At 44.0% G+C, this 17357-nt stretch overlaps 1 protein-coding gene across 4 annotated transcripts in view; it reads left to right on the top strand.

Annotated features, from left to right (window-relative positions):
• Window positions 1–17357, top strand: part of ATP8A2 (ATPase phospholipid transporting 8A2) — a 353486-nt gene extending 336129 nt beyond the window's left edge. For all 4 annotated transcript variants that reach the window (XM_063331450.1, XM_063331475.1, XM_063331458.1 and 1 more), the window contains exons 36-37: window positions 1917–2008; window positions 10003–17357. In XM_063331450.1, the coding sequence (XP_063187520.1) occupies window positions 1917–2008; window positions 10003–10100 (190 nt within the window). In that variant the 3' untranslated portion in view covers window positions 10101–17357. The remainder of the gene's footprint in view (window positions 1–1916; window positions 2009–10002) is intronic.

Here is a 17357-nt window from a genome sequence, read left to right as displayed (position 1 = left end):
TTGATTTCCTTACAGCCAGATGGTCTTCGGATTTTTAACTAGTTGGATCTTCCAAGATTTTTAGAAGCTTCCATGCTGTAGCACTGGCTTTTAGTGGAAACCTTTGATCCTTTCTCTTTGAATACATGCGGATCTCATGACCCGAGAGCCCTTGAAGATTCTTCGACACTCATTTGTTATCTCTAGTTTTGCTTCCAAATCTGTTATGAACTTTTATTTTATATTGAGGAAATACTACTGACTGCAAGCGGGGAAAGCAACCTGGCATATCTCTTGCAGCTGTGATTCCGTGGTGCCAAGGGAAGGTGGGGGAAGAGACCAAGTGTCTGAAAATGCTGACAGTTTGTAAAGGTTTTAAGGAGACATCCATAGACTGAACAATTTTTCTAGTTCAGGTCTCTGAGCTTAGAGACCACAGGAAAAAGAGAAGGATTCATCCCTTTCTTTTGTGGACATCTCAATATGCACTGAACAGAGGACTGTGGGTGTGGATATTACCCTAATGGACTATTAAGTGGAATATAAGCCTGCATGGCTGGATTACATATTATAGGCATCTCAGAGATTCTTTGGTTACTTTCTTGTTTGAAGTTAGCAAACTGCTTTAATGAAAGGGAGTTGTTTGCTGTTGTAAGCTTGTTGACAGCAGCAGCTGTGCTTGCTGGGATTTCCATTCCCTGTACCAAATGTATGTGAATTTGTAATCTAATCCAAGAAAGATATCAATGTTGGCATTCAGATGTGTATCCATGTTTGCAGCATAACCGGTGGAGTTACTGCTTATGAATAAAGATGTGAAAAAAACAGCAGACTGCAAAAATGGAGACACGGTGTAAATGTGGTGGTGCAAATGGGATAAAGACACTGCAAAGAGCTGCACTAGTAGACGAATCCCTTCTATGCACTGGCTCTATCTCAGTGTTAGGAACAAGGGTGAAATGGAAAAAAAACCAAACAATCACCCAATCACATTATCTTTTTCAAAATAATCTGATAAGTAACAGTTACTTCAGGCTCCAGCGCAAAGAGATTTGGGCACCTGCATTGTTTTTAAAACCCCGTTGAACTTAGCAGGACTTGTATACATAATCAAGTGCTTTGAAAGGTCAGGATCTTAGCCATCACTTGTTTATTCTGGACATAAAGGTCTTGATTAAATGAGTCGTGTTTTTAATAAAAATCAGAGTGGAGAGTGTCTGTAATGATTCGTGTACATCTGTTAAACCCATTGTAAGCATACTGTATTTTTCACCTTAAATTTTTATTTTCACTTTCTGTAAATTCAGTAATAATTTTTCAGGCCTTTGACAGGAACTGTGTAAACCAAAGGGGTTTTTAATCAAAAACTGGATAGAAGGTTTTCTTTCCAGTATGGGAGGTTGAAATGAGAGTGTTCTTTAGAAGACAGAATTAACTATGGGTCCCACCTTTGGTTGCTTCAGGCTGTTTTGCAGGTGTGATAGAAGCCTTTTACCATGTGCTAAGCCACAATGCTTTGCTCCTTCTCTCTAAGGCAGTTTGTGGGTGCCATGATTCGAGTACATAATAATAAAGAGAAATCTCCTTTTTAATGTTCCGTATCACTTGATGTCAGACTTCTGATACGGTTTGTAATAATTTATAAGTGTCGGGCATTCAGAAATCACAGTGGTATTATGTATGGATAGTATTATGGATGGATTAAATAAACGTAAGCTTATATAAAGTGGCCTTAGAAAGGAGGAGTTTCCATTATTAGAGAGTTCTCTTGATAATGTGCAGTTTAAAGAAAGAGAAAATTCTTTTTTTCATGCTACAATCATCTTAAATACTGATGAAGTCAAAGCTGCCAAGTACTTTAAATGGAGTTGACTTCTACGTTGAAATTATCTGGTTACTCACTGGTTTGTTTTGTTTGTTTTTTTTCTCTCCCTCAGTGTGAACGAACGTGATCACTTGTTAAAAAGGCTCGGCAGGAAAACTCCTCCGAGCCTTTTCCGTGCTCATTCTGTCCAGCAAAGTGTATCACGTAAGTAGCAGATCATGTATGCATGTGTGTTTCCCAGCAGTCAGTCCCAGATGAGTGAAGTGAAGGGTGATTATTTTTTAATTAAATTGTAGGTAGAGATAATCTAGCGCAAAGGCTGAGCTGCCAAGCAAGACACATACACTTGGAAGTGGAATTAGTGTATTTGGCCCTAGGCGAGCGGAGCTCAAATGTGGATAATTCCCTAGGATCCAATCAACAGGCCCAAATGACAAAATCCCAGTACGCAGGTTCTCTAAATGTAAAATCCTGATAGTCTCAAGCATACTGTAAAATCAAAAACTCTGCAGGATAAAATAAATGTTGTGATAGAGCCTATCTTAAATAGAAATGGTTTCTTTATGAAAAGTCGTATTACTGTGGTCAGCTGAAAATACAGTAATGTTTCAGGGATGCCATTTAGGGGTTCCGTGTGTTTCTGATGAGGAAAGCCGTTGCGTGCAGAGCTGCCTCTCCCCTCTCCTTCTTTGTCCTCTGCTGGGAGAAGAGAAGCAACGTCACACCTCACTACTGCTGTAATTTGGAATAAATTGCCTTTCTTGTTGGTGTAGAGGTCATCCATTTATTCATCTTCCCAGAGGAACATATGACAGGCCTTGAGCTGCTGGACCTGGCATTTTTTTGTCAGTGTTAAGAAGGGCTTCCACAGCGTTAAACAAAATCTTAGCAGCTCTGTAGGCCAGATACACAGTGAAGGATGATGCTGTCTCAAGGGGACAGGGACTCCGGTCAACCCCTTCTAATGGTAAAATGTAGTCTGTCTTACAATTAAACTGGTTGTCAAAATATACTTATTTTGAGTAAATGAGAAAATAGCCCCCCAGCGTGCAGTACTGCTGCGCACAGGGCAAGGGGCAGGCACTCAGGATTTGGGTTTTGTATTGCCCTTGTAGTGAGAAGTGACGCCCTTGACTGTTTAAGAGTCCCAGGGAAGTCAAATCTCACTGCTGGCTGTGTCATCTTCTGTAGTACAACTGTTGTGGCTCTGGCCATGGAGGCAGGGATGGGATTTGAGAACTCAAATTCCTGTGATATGCCTATTTCCCACAGGGAATTTGACTCGAAAGGGGTGAGACAGTGGCGGATCTGCTAGTCTTTGTCCTTCATAGAGCCATTGCAAGGCCATCGTTGTCAAGTGGTGTAGGGTCTTTAGTGATCAATCCTATTGCTCCTGGAAAAAGAGGCCGTGCACAGAGCAGTCCTGTGGACCATGCTCTCCTGCCAGGATTTAATCCTTTGTGTCAAGGAGCCAGGGCTGCTGACGGTAGCAAGGCTTTGGGCATGCAAACATGTTCTTTGAGGAGATTCCAAAGGTGATGGTTGGCAGAAGAAATACATAAAATGCACAGATAAATTGCCATCAAAAGTAATCTGCTGTAGAGACTTAGCACGGTGCAGACAGGAGATACACCAGTGGTGACTAGTCAGATTTGATATATGCTTTTAGTCTGATAGAATACATTATCAGGTTGTTAGTAGATGAAAAGAAAGAAAAATGAGATCTCAAAATAAACCCTAATTTGGATAACCAGCTTCCCTATAAATGCAAATGATTATGTGCTAAATGAGAAGGGCCAGTCAGGACGGGTCACAATCAGCAGTCTGTTTTTCACATGAAGGTAAATTTTGATTGTGAAGCTGTTAGGATTGAAAGACGCTTTTTATGCTGTATCCGTGACGCTAAAACTTCTGTCATCTCTTGTCAAATGTTACTTTCCAATGTTGCATAGCTGCTGTATGTACAAGGTCATGGGAAATCTAGGGAACATATGTACTATTTTCACAACCCTAAATTGTACGACTGTTTACTAAACGCTAGAAATCTTCAAAAGCAAAGAGTTGATGAATAGGGCAGTAGCCTTGACATGCTGGGCCAATATCTTAAATCACACTACGAGCATTCTGTTTGAAGTCTTGAACTGTTGATATGTTTCCACCAGGCTCCAAGTTCCTAACCTGTGAAGGCCACTTCTTTCACAAATTGCTTGTGTGACTTCAATTCAGAATCTGACACTTGCTTATAAAGCAGTAATATGGTTTGTTTAGTTAGACCTGACAAAGACCTAAGCAAATCAATTGCCTTGGTCCCAACAAGGAAGAAAAACAGGATTAAATTTCTTAGCACAGAATGTAAAGATGCAGTACTGATTCGAGAGTCACTTTATTTTTGACAACAATTGTTTCCAAATTTTTGGAGAGGAAACAATGCTTAAATAGCTTTGTTTCCAATCACATGGAAAGGAGAAAAATCTCATGGGGAATTTCAGGTCTTCTATTAGTGGTCCACGGTGAGAGGAAAAAGATGACTGAGGTAAGTCTGCAGAGCCCTGTATCAAAAGGCAGAAGGTCACTCCGTGTGTTTCCTTAGCTCTCCCTTGGTGAGCCAGACCCTCTCCAAATGCATTAGCCCAACACAAGACCTTCAGGCAGGTTGCATGGCTGGGGCGCTCCCATACAGCACCAAGCTCTGCCAGATCCAACCCCCGAAGTAGGGGACAGAGCCACACAGTCAGTGCCACATCAATGACATACAGGAGTGCCAGCCGGGATTAATCTCTTAAACACCTCCTCCCAGTAAAGAAACTGGCTCAGGCTGGCTGCCTTGGAGAGTAGCCCCTGTCCATTTGGAAGGGTGTGCCCTTAAAATGTGTAAGACCTTTGTGTCAGTTTTTCTTGCTCTGGCTTTGTTTTTGTGTTCCTGAATCATGTAGAGCTGTCAGAAGCATGAAGGAAATCTAGCTACTAACTGTACTGTTAAAGATCCTGTGGTTGGTTCCTACCAGTAGAACTCCTGGGAAGCTTTATGAAAACTTTATAAAAAAGAAAAAATATTCAAGCTCCTGCTGGATGGCATGGTCATGAGATTGCATTGGAAGAGTTTTATATGGTTTCAAGCCCGTGTGCTAACCTAAAACCATCTCAGTGGAATCTTGCAAGCAGCGGTGACAGCGCTGGCCTCCAGGCTTGGTGTAGTTCCTGCTGAAGGTGCCGTGTTGAAATCGGAGATCGCCCATTGCCATCTGCTTTCTAAAGCCTCTTAAGAGCGAGCGGGAAATGCCACCAGGCTCCTCTCAGACATGTCTTTGGACCTTTCCCTTTAGTGTGCTGTGGGGCTCTAGGGAAGGAACAATAATGACTCCCAAAAGCTTCCCCTCTCAGACAGCTTGCTGGCAATGAGATTTTCTCCAGGTGAGTTTTCTCCCAGTCTCCATCCAAGTTCATGTCTGGTTTTTGCTGTGACTTTGTGGAATTAGCATTTCCTTTAGACAAAGCTATGATTGTCTAACCAAAACCACCAAAAGATGGCTCTTGACCTCCGCTTTTTTCCTGCACAACTGACCTGTCTCACCTGTGCCCCTAGAGCCTCACCAGCGGGATGGGAAGGGTGATGCTCCCCACTTGCTCAGGTACCTTCAGACCTGTCCGTCTTTGAGGAAAGTCCCATAGCATCCCTCTAGCGCAGTTTCCCTCCTGTAATTCAGAATACCCCCTGCCAGTGTTTAGTTGTCATTTGTCACAGCATGCTCTTAAAAACAGCTGAATCCTGCTCTCGCAGAATTCCCCCTGAAATGCAGAGAGCCATGCCTGAATGAGGATTACTGCACTTGGCCCAGATTTCCTATGCTAGCAAAGAAAATCCCTCTTCCTTTGACAGAATATGGTGATTGCATAGAGTAAATCTGAGTGCAGAGCGTATGGTTTGCACCTTATTAATCAACGGAGAAAAAGCACCTGTCATCTGAGGTTCATTTCACAGTATGGGGGCTGACGAATAATAAATAATAATAATGTGTTCATGCTGAGGGCTCTAATCCCACCATTTATTCTCCACTAGCGGACACCTTCTTCCTCTCACTCTTCTACTGGTGCATTTTGATTTGAAAAACAACAGGGTAGCTACTCGAGATGCTTTTTAAGCTCCATTTCCTCCTATCTTGCATGTGTTTAAAATATAATATACATTCTGTATTTTTTCCAAGCTACATATTTGTTGACTGTCAAGCAGAGTTGCAAGCTTTTAAAATCAACTTAAGAAAAAGAAATATGAATAATTAGTTTAGAATTGATGCTGTGAAATCTGTCTGTTTGCTACATGCAAATACGGGTAGGTTAGTATCTGGGACAAAAGAGATGGGACCGTTTATCAGGAATTCCTCATGGGTCCTTTAGAAAACACAGTTTATCAGCAGAGAAATGAATGATCTCTGTAAGCATTAGTGAAAACGTTCAAGATTTAAAGCAGCTCTTACTTTCTCAGGAAAAATGGAAGAGGGTTGCCAGAGAAGTCAAAACAGAGTTAGCGTTTGCTGTTTAACTGGTAAACGTGAACTGCGACATCATAGCAAATCTCCTTAAAAACTGTGCAGAACCAGACATTTGGCCTAAGAGAGAATTTGGCTCACCAACTGATACCCTAATGTTGATTTTTATTATGTTAGAGAGATTTTTGGTATCTAAGAAGCAACATTTCCTAGAAGAGATTTATTTAAAAAAAAAAAAAAGCCCCTCCCATCCCTACAAACACTAAAACTTAATTTTAGCGAATTTGAATCTGGGCATTTATTCTCCAAAGGCAAACAACATGATGGTAAAATGCATTTTATAATTTGGACTATACTCAACCATAATACCATTGGATGTATGAAATAGTGAATTGCTGCAGAAGGCAAGGGTTCTGCCAGGCTTCCAGTGAGAACTGCTCTCTTTCTGGTTGGGCTAAAAAACCCTGTGACACACAGTTCAGATGTGTTGGAGGAGAGTGCAAGGAGTTGGAGACCTCTAAAATAAATCCCTGAAGTGACCAAAACTGTACGCAGTCCTTCCCTGAGCATATTTTTCTGGAATAAAAAATAAGCCCTTTCTGGTCCTGGTCTTGGAAGCTGTTGCGAGTGGGCTGTTGAGCTCGCGCAGCGTTACTGTCTTCAGGACACATGCATGGAGATAGTTTCTCTAATCCAGCATTGCACAGACCACAATTGGTCTGCAGTGAGCAGAAACAGCATGTGTTAAATTAGAAACCTAATGGGAGACTAGATTCTGATCTACTAATAGAATATCAAAGCTTTAAAAAAAAAAAAAAAAAAACCAAAAAAACAACAGGATGCTTTTTAAAATTTAGTAGGTTGCCTGATAATATCTGGTACGAGTGAAACCTTAGATGTGATGAGAACATGAATCTCCTCTTAACAAATGAGCCAACTGACAGATACTCAAAAGTGCTCCTTTCGTTCATTAACGGAAAGTCTCTGAGTACAAAGGTCCTTCCTTCTGCAACAGCCATGAGTGGGTTGTGCCCAGAAAGTCCCAAAGAAATGTGCTCCTTCCTTGGGCTGCTGCAGGACAGCCGAACAATGAGGGCCTTGTTCCCAGGGCAGGCTCATAGGTGTGGTTTTTAAACCAGCGTTGGGGGAAAAGTTCAAACTTCCGAAAAGTTCCCTGGTAACTGGCAGATGGAAAATTTCATTGTTTTTGGATAAGGTCTGAAAATAGTGGAAACATAGAGCTACTTGGGGAGTGCGGATGAGACTCGAGCGTTCACAGCGTTCTGAGTCTGCAAGGCACAGTCAGCTGCCTGAACGACTTGGAGCTCGATTTTTTACTTGTAGTATGAATTTAAAAATGCAATATGAACTCATCTACCTGTATAGAGAGCAACAGGAAAAGTTTTAAATAAGCTGCCAAATATTGAGCTTCGACTAAGTAGAACGGTGTGCGTGTATGGGGGGTCACACCCTTTCCCATGGTGTATGCACAAAAATCGCGTTGCTGATATTTCAGAATAGGTCCAGAACATGAGGTTGTAAAGATACCACTGGCATTCTTAACCATTGATCGTCTTAGCCTCAATTTTTTTGTCCTGTTAAGGTGTTTTCTGCTGGTGTGAGAATAGTGAACGTATTTCTTAGATGCGTTTTGCATTGGCTTTGCAGGGTGCTTGTGCTGCCTGGCAGTGGCAGCATGGGAAATAAGCAGGTCATGGGAAGGCACCTGGAGTTGATGGATTCCGCGCACCAGTGGGGTCAGTGCTGGATGTGCAGTAGTTACGGCAGTGAAGAATCTACTGCACTGAATGATCTTACTGGATAAGTAAATACAGCAAAGCCATCTTGATGCAGACCAGGTTATGGGGCATGGACTTCAGTCATTTAGGGCTTTAGCTTGTGGTCTTTGACCAAATTGACTTTCCATTGAGAATTTAGCCAAAAAAGCTAATAGTATGCTGGCCCTTAGCATGGAACAAACGCACTGGAGGTATTTGTTTTAAGTGTGAATTTGCCCTTTTTTAAATGAAGGTGTGTTTTGTAAATCATATCTCCTTTGCAGTTATCCAGCATACACATACTTTTTCCAAAAGAGAGTTTGCATTTTGTGGATATATTTTGTGAACCTTCAGCTAGAGACAGGAAAACCCAACCTGTACCTCTGTAGCTGTATGTATATTGGCGTGGAATTGCTCAGGGAAAATAAAATGAGATGCTGGGATGATCAGTCATGTAATCAAATGAAAGTTCATCCAGTCCTGCAATCACTCCAAGAGGAAGATGTGATGGAAGTTAGTTCTGGATAATGTATTTCTGTTTGAATCCCCTCCGCTTACTGGCAAAGATGTCCTACCATGCTTGTGGTTCAGTTCAGCTAACCGGCTGATAGTGGGCTCTCCTGCTAAGGGAGTGTATGTTGTGCCTGTGCCTTCAGAGGTGACATTTACCTGCATTCTGTGGGAGAGGAGACAATCCTCCCCATTAATTGAGCAGTGGTCGTCCCTAATGTTGTGGGACTCTCCTCCCAGCAGCTTACATCTGTGTATGACTCACTGACCACCCTCCCTGTGTGCAGGCATCAGCCAGAGGAAAAGATCCAGGAATCCTTAGAGTGTCTGTGGTCAGCTCACCTGGTCTCAACTTAGTTGTCAAGGTGAAGCTTTAACAAGCCTCACTCAGGGGATACAGCTTATTTCTGGCCAGCTGGTCTTCTCCTGGCTACCAGCATCAGTCACCTGCTTTAAAGCAGGCTGTATTCAGGCTCATGGGGAGGCAGTTAAGTCTGTGCCACCAACTGCTGAGGGCCCTCGCACCGCTCCTGCCTTACAAGGGTGCTCAGCCCCATGTGCCATTCTGTCACAGGGTCCCTCTGTGTCAGGATCCACCTTATCTCACCTCAGTACGTGATCAAGGGTGAATATGTCTTGAGCCTGGTCAGGGAGGACTTCTGAAAGATGCTTGGTAGGTCTCTGTAGTACTTGGGACATCTGTCCTTATCTGATGTGGTGTCTTTCACCCCAGGTAGATCTGGGGCAGGATTCAGAATTCACAAGCTGCTGTTTCCAGGGCTGTTTGGGGGAAATGGAGAGTTGCCCATGGAAAGTTAGCCAGGGTAATATTCATGGGGTCTTCCAGGCAGAGTTCACATCTCCTGACTCTTCCCCACTTTTCTACTACAGAGCATTACCTGGTTCAGTATAGCCCGTGAGTTTCCCATTTCTCTGGAAACTTGTACCAAAAAAAAAAATACTGAATAGAGTTAAGAGGAAGATGTGACTCAGATGCAGTTGTGGTCTAGACATTTCCGTGTTCCTCCATGAAAAATGCTGGTATCAAGCAGACTATAGAGGAATTGAGCCAAAATGCAAATCTCTACCTGTCTGTTAAGTCTCTAAAGAAGCTCTGCCACTATGGGAGTAAAGGTGGTATCCAAAGCCCTCTGCAGTTCATTAGTCCAGTTAACTCCGAGGGCAGTGTTGACTGCATAGCTGGCCTGGGGAAGGGAGCAGTAAGACAGAGCTGGCAGCAGACGTCCTTTCTGTGCCACGTGGGCGAGGTGCTGCACAGCTGCAAATGGCAGAAGCGCAATGTAGAAATGAAGATTGTTGCAGTCTCGGTCATGTAACTTTAGTGGTGCCTAAAACTGTTCCTAAAAATGGACTGTGCCTTTGACCTGAACTCCAGTGATTTTTTTTTTTTCCTTTGCTTTTTCAGATGGGTATGCGTTTTCTCAAGAAGAAGACGGTGTTGTTTCCCAGTCGCAAGTTGTTCGATCCTATGATACAACCAAAAGGAGAGCGGAAATAGAATAAATGGTTCTTTACTTGATGGGTGGTGGGAATAATGGGATTTGGATCAATGCATCCACTGTTAACACATTCTTGACTAGGGTTGGCAGCAGTAGCCAGAACACCAGAGAACTCATTTCTGTGGCCTTAGCCAACAAGTTTCTGTATTCTCCCTGCAAACCTTGAGTACATATTGTGGGGGGAAATCATTGTTTGAATTCAGTCGCAAAGCTCTGCCTAAAGTTTTGTTTATGTTGTTATGAAGCATTTGACTGTGCTATGTGAGGTGTGAAATTAAAAACAATGTTTTACCACTATTTAAAACATCAGCATAAGGTTGTTCTGGGAGAAAAGTAGAAAATTTATGTTCCATGAGAAATCAGCCTTTGCTTAATTGGAACGGGGTGCTGCGATTTCCTGTTTTGTTACACACAGACCAAGTGCACATGGCTGCATGCAGACCTTACTCCCTCTGATATTCACGGTTTACTAATTTGGCTGAAATTTTTAACAGATAATTTGGCATAAAATTTTTGATTGCAACACGGTCTGTAGCTAAAAATACTTATTTGCCGCCTTATGACAGAATAACACAAGATAGCAATGAATTACTTAGAGTATTTCTTGCCCTCTTACAGGATTTATTAGGGCTCTATCTTAGCTTTCTAAAACCCAATTAATAGCTTACTCACAAAGCCAGGATGTGGAAGTCGGAGAGCTCAGCAGGGCAGCTGTCCGGAGCACACGGCATTGTGCACAAAGATGAACTCAAGTAGGTGTCTCCCGGTAACTCTGCGCACTGTATTTGGACGTGCACTTCAAATGTAGCCTGGGCTTTCCCTCCGTGACCCCATTCCCACTTCAACAATAGAACAGAACAGTGAGAACTTAAAAGGTACAAGCTTGTCAGATGTTGAGGGAGATGATGTGCATCCGCACATCCACTGTAACCCTAAGGAAGCATTCCCCTGACCCAGGTGGGATAGGCTTGCAAAGGAAAGCTAGGAAGGGTTTACGCACGTGCGTGCACACACACGTACACACACAGAGCTGGTCATTGTGAAGAGGAGACCTGCAGTTTGTTTGTTCAGCCAAACCAGCCCCTCTTCTAGATCTGATCCATCAACAGGCTTCCTGACACGCTCGGACCCATGAGCCCTGAAGGAATGCTGGCTCCACGGCCTCACTGTGCCAGTAGGACAGGCGTGCTGCTGCATAGAGTGGAATTTTGAAAAGAAGTGAAAACTGGGGCATAAGTTAAAGCTGAAAGAGCTCTTAGAAAGCTTATGCTGTCCTCCAGACAAGTTCTATTAATTTTAGTCGCCAAGCCACATTTCTGAATAGCATAAAGTAAATACTGCTGTGTTTTAGCCAGGTTTCATGGTTAATGTATATACTACATCTGTGCATTTAAAGTGTTGGCGCTGTTTTTTGCCCTATTGACCGTCATCCAGAACTTTTTATTGATTTAAATATATCCGAAAGCAATTTGAATATGAATATTCATGTTTAGCGAGGAAAAGGAAAAGGAAAACGCCAACCTGGCCCACTGGCTTAACCTTCCTTAAGGGTTGTGAGTAAATGCCAGCACTCAAGTGTCGCAGTTCAATTCCCAGTGCCACCTCAGAGGCTCGACGTCCCCTACCATGTTAAAAAGCAACTTTTGCTCCTGCAGCATTGCTCTTGGGTTAGGCTGATGGCGCAGAGGGAAGAGTCATCACCTTCTTTCTGCAGTGCTAATGAGACAATTATGCAATAAGGGAAAAGTGCAAATAATTTTGCCATAGGCATGAATGTCAAGGGGCCAAGTGTGGGTGTATATATTTTCTGGGAGATGAATTTTGTTTAAAGGCATGAATGCTAGTGGAGAGAATAAATAAGGGGAGGCTAAACCTGATCCCAGGAGCTTTTTAATCTTAATGCTGATCTAACCTGTTAAACACTTCCTTTTATTTAGAAACAAAATCTATTTAGGAAATGTGTGGTGTAAGCCTGTCCTCAAAACTGCTAACTGTTTCTTCCTTTTGTAACAACACAAGGAAAATTAACTTCCCACTGAGACAAAGCAAGATCAGCTTAGTCTTTGTACTCTAAGCCACACACTAAACGTTGGTATGTAAACAATTTGGAGGCTTTTCATGAGGATATTGGGGGGAAAAAAAGCTCTGAATAATGAAGAAAGGCAAGTAAGTGTGTTGAGCAGAGAATGGAAAGGATCCTGGAGTCTTTTCTGTTCTTAACTTAGTGCAACAAAGTTTTACGGAACATAATGAGAGATGCTGGGGAGGAGAAGCTGTCACCTAATGTGATTTATTTTATTAGTGCAGACTATGGGCTGTATCATTTTGACCTCTCTGTAAATTGAGGTCAGTGTGTGTCACAAACACAAAACCTCCCTAGAGTGAATAGTGGCTTAGATTGAGGTGCGTGTGTTGGATGTCAGCTCAATGGGAATTACACATGGGGTTTGTCACAGGGCTATACAGTATGTGACGCTAGGGCTAGCGGGTCAGACTTTATCATCACTGTAAGGCCTTAATCTCTAGCTGAGTTAATCCTGTAGAGCCCACCCAGGTCAAGACCTGGCATTCTTCTTGTTCTTTGGAGGCATTACAGGAATTAATGTATTGTAATATGCTGCAGCCTAGCTGGTGGAGTTGCTTGTCTTGGTGAGCAGTGATGAGGTGTATTCCGGTGGTGTGTTAGCAAAAGGAGAAGGGCAGCTGCTCTGCGTCAACAGAATTCCACGTTCATTAATGCAAACGCATGTAGCAGTAACGGCAAGCTTTGAAAGCGCTGTGTGAAAGCGTTATCAACTAGACAAGGTATCGGAGCAGAAGGAATGGGAGATTTCTGCTTGACTGTCCAGGCTTAACTACCCAGGGCTGATCAGAAAAGGTTTCCTTGGGTAGCTCTCTGCTCTGACCAAAGTGGTGGTGTGGGGTTGAATATTCAGAAGGAAGCGGTGGTTTTCCTGAATTAAACCTGGATGCTCCTTTTTGTTACACCATAATCGCTGCTTGCATGGAAGCTGCTGTTCCTTTAAGGATTGCCTGGTAGCAAATTAAAGCTGGTGAGCGGGAGCCTGAGCTGAGCACTGCTGAGAAGTCTGTTGACATTTTCTTTTCCTTGACAGGGCTTCGGGTCTTGCTGTAGGGAGCTCGCATGGGAAGTCAGTAATAACTTGTCAAGGAGAAATGGCGAATAACCAATAAAAGCATTTGAGTCAAACTAAGCTGCTAATGTATCTAAAAATGTGTGTGGAGTTAACATGAACTATATGGGCTGTAAATTAAGATAACAGTCAAGCCTCGCTAATCTGCACTTCACTAGACCACATGCCTCTTAGTGCACGCCAAAAATGCGCAGTCTCTTCCCCTGCCTCAGCCAGCAGCTAATAGCAGATGCTGCAGGGAAGTCTCCTGTTACCAAGATTACATTATTTTTACAGCATCTACCGGAGTGTGTTTGCTGGGGGACAGTCAATGCTCATAAATAAGAGAAACCTCAGGTGGACCAGAATAAGTGAAATGCAAGGACTATGGCATAGTTAGTGGCCACACTGGGTGCAGTTTGGCCCCCTGTGGACAAGCCCAAGAGCTTGAGAGGTGCATGGTCCTTGAGCTGTCCCTGTCCTGCAGGCTTATTTTGCCCTTCAGGGCTAACTCACCAAATCTACTGTTTTGCATTGCCTCCAGTCAGCAGTGCAGACTAGTGATGCGCTATTTACATTCTCCGGTTTTATAAATAATGACTTTAACTACTCTGAGGACTGTACTCTTGCTGTTATGCCTCACAGCTCAAGTTTGAAGCAGAGCAGCCCTCGAGTGGGTGTTCGCTCCCGAGAAGCACTTTGGGTTTCTCAGGTTTCTGCCTGGTTTTAAAGCACTGAGGATATTTTACCTTAGTTTTGGATCATCACACAGTATCAATGCCATAAACTTCAGTCAGTTTGCAGGGAGAGCTCTTCGTGTTTTGCTGAGTCCCACAATAAGCGGCAATGATAGGAAATACCTTGATGGGTTGGAGGAGAATTTGGCTGTGGCTGTGCTATATCTGATGCATCTGGGTAGCCGTTGGCTTCTGAAATGTGGTACTGACCAGGCGTGTTCCTCAGTCCCCAGACAGTTGGGCTCCTTCTGTCCTATCAGGAAGGACCCTTTTACTTACCTCTTCCAGAGTCTGTCTGTGCTGCAGCTCCACACCTCCTTGAGGATGCTGAGCACCAAGCGGATCCAGAACCTCCTCCCTACCTTGTACCTGCAGGGTCCCCTGGGCACAGCCCTGGGGCTCTCCCACAAGAAGCTGTTCGAGGCACAGCCAGAATGCCTATGAAATGGGGAGAGCTTTCAATTCAAATCCAAGTGTTGGCCCTTGCCATAACTCTTAATTGTCACTGCGGACAGGGTAAAGAGCTATACAAGAGATGAAGACTCAGCAGGTTATGAATCTGATGACCGATCTTGTACACAGTCCATGCCCATCCCACCGGTCAGGCCCTGTGCGAGCAGCTGTGTCACTTGGCGAGTGAGTGAACAGGCAATGACGCTTCTCTTCAGCATGTTGCTTATTTGCAGCCACATCGCCGTTCCTCAGAAGGTCTCTGTGCAGGAGCTCTGTCCCAGATCCCACTCTGAAGGGCGGCTCTCCAGCCAGGCTGAGAGAGCTGAGAGGCTGAGGAGCTGCCCCCAGGTTTTGTAACATGGTGGTATGGTTGTCTTTGTATTGTAGATAGTGTCCGGTGGGACTCTCCAAGCAGCAGCAGGGGTAAAACAAGCTGCTCCAGGAGCACAGCTCTGGCTTCTTTGGAAGTGACCTATTAGTGCTGATGAGGTCAGGCTTTTGATGTGACCGGAGCTTTCAGATGGATGGTTTCTACAGCTTATTCTTCCTGGTGCTGAGCTTCTGGGTTGACTGTAAGCAATTTCTGTTAGGATAGAGTGAAGCGCGCTCTTGCACATTTTCTGTACCATACATGAAAGACTCGGTGCTTTGTTTGCTGAAACCATACACATTATTTTCTTAGAGCTTTCTCCTCCTGTGTGGCATTGGGGCAAGTCTCCTTGGTTTGATTACACAGTTAACACAGCCCTGTTCCCATTTTATTTTCACTAGTCTTATGTTATTGTTTACACTGACTTCTCAGAACTTAATAGCTCTAGGAGGGAGAGAGCTCAGATCCTCTTACCTTACCCTCCAGACACCCAAGAGACCCTCCACTACCCTTCAGTGCTTGTGACCAGACCTGTGTGTCTGGAGAAGACCGCAGGACGGGTCAGTACAATAGATGACAAGAAAAGAAATCCACGTGGGTGCAGAGAATAACTCTTTCCATACCTGTTCATACCTAGCGGCAAGATTAATGGAGGCTTTGAGCTTTGTTTGCAAATGAAAACCAGAAAGTACCCTGTGCTGTTCAGCCACACAAGTGAATCCCAGAGGTGATCGCTTCTCGGTGACCTGCAGCCTGGCCAGGAACATGCTCTCAGATGGACTCTCTGGAGGGGTGAAGGGGCTGGAAAACGAGAGAGCTTGGCCGAGACCGCTGCTGCTGTTAAAGGCAAGGGAGTGGAGGGATTCCCTGGTCCTCCCTAAAGAGCTGTGATAAAGCTTACTTCTCCGATTCCTTTCTGCAGCTCTGGGAAGGGAGGCAGAGAGCAGTGTTGTGAGCTTGCAAAGCTCCATTATCTCCTGAAGCTGAGCTTTCTCTGGCACCAAGCTGAGTCCTGGGCTTGGAGAAGGGGAACATGTCCCTGCTGGAAGCCCCCCTGCTTGGTGTCCCTTGGCTCTAGCAGGTTGTTTCCTGGGTTATGACAATTGTTCACTGGCTGCCGTTTACCCCATGGACCCACAGGAATTGCACACTGAAATGATTTCAGCTCTGGCAGGGAATGTCTTTTACAGAGAATTAACAGGACTTCTCCTTGGGTGTTGCTCCCAGGCAGGTTCCTGTCCCCCAGGCTGGTGGAAGGGTCATGTTGATCTGGGGATCCTGGGTCATCTTGTGATAAGAGTGTGAAGCCAAGGAGGCTTCACAAATCATATGGATTTGTAGCTTGCTCACTTGTGGGGTGGACAGAAGGTGAAATAGCTGAGTGCTGGTGTTTCTCCAAAGCCTTTCTTTATGTATGAAGAAGGTGAGTCAAGTTCTCCTGAAGTCTGCCATGAGGGGATTGTTTTCCCCTCGGCATCTATGTAGCTACTGAAGAGAAACAGAAGTGGGTAAATGACAAATTCTGTGTGGGCAAGCCCAGCTCTGGGCAGTTGCACAGAAGTCTTAACGATGAAGAAAAGACTAATATATTGCCAAACTGTCACTGTGCATAGCTGGGAGGTCAGCACCCTGGTAATTATGGAGTGATGAAGCCAAGGGAAAAAGCCAACATTAACAGAAAGACGTGATTGTTTTAAATTCTGACCACCTCACTGGGTGGCTTCCCTGCGAAGATGTTCCAGATGTCGTCTTGGCATAAATTAATCAATTTCAAAACATCTGCAGGGTTTCTTAGAAAACGTGGGATTTAACAGACAGTGCATGTGCTCTCCTTTGCCCTTCTGGCTGATACTTTGAGAGAGGGAACGCAGGCGCTTGCTGTTCTTACCATCACAAGCTCTTAGAACGGAAAGTTGCTCAAAGTTGTTTTTCAACACTTTTTCTTAAAATAAATAAATAAATAAATAAATAAATAAATAAAATGGGGCTCCAGATAATATAAAGCAATGAGGCAGCCAAGCCCTCTGGGACTGTGTGAGCACGTGTGTGTTGGAAGAGTCGTCCGACTTGAACCCCCCCACCCCCGTCCCTCCTCCTGCCCCCGAAGTGCAGCCCATTGCGCTGGGAGGTCAAATACTCGGCGGCTTGAGTGACAGGGTCTTTAACAGCATCTTTTTCATCAGCGAGCCAAGTCGTGTGCCCGCTTGTCTGTCATATCTGTACTCGAATTGCTTAAATATTGTTTCAGATGGGGAGGTTTTCATCTGGATATGCAGAGGGGAGCAGTGCTGTGGGGGGATGTTTAATTGGCTCCCAGCAGAGCAGCGGTGGTGTGTGGGTTTTTTCCTCTAGAAGTGTTACCATTTTCATGTCCTATTAATGTCCTCTGGTAGTTCAAATACAGCATCGCATTACAGTGGAGTTTGTTTCCCTCCCAGACTGAATACAAATGAAGGTCATTTACTTGTATTTTTAGAAGGTTCGGAAAACTTAGCAAATTTGTAGCTTTGACAGCATTGTTGACTGTTGTATGTCTGCACAAAAATATTTCCAATAAACCTTTTATT

The sequence above is a fragment of the Chroicocephalus ridibundus genome, chromosome 1 (genome assembly GCF_963924245.1).
Source record: "Chroicocephalus ridibundus chromosome 1, bChrRid1.1, whole genome shotgun sequence".
NCBI lineage: Eukaryota > Metazoa > Chordata > Aves > Charadriiformes > Laridae > Chroicocephalus > Chroicocephalus ridibundus.
The sequence above is the reverse complement of the archived record's forward strand: the minus strand, read 5'-3'. Positions and strand labels throughout refer to the sequence as shown.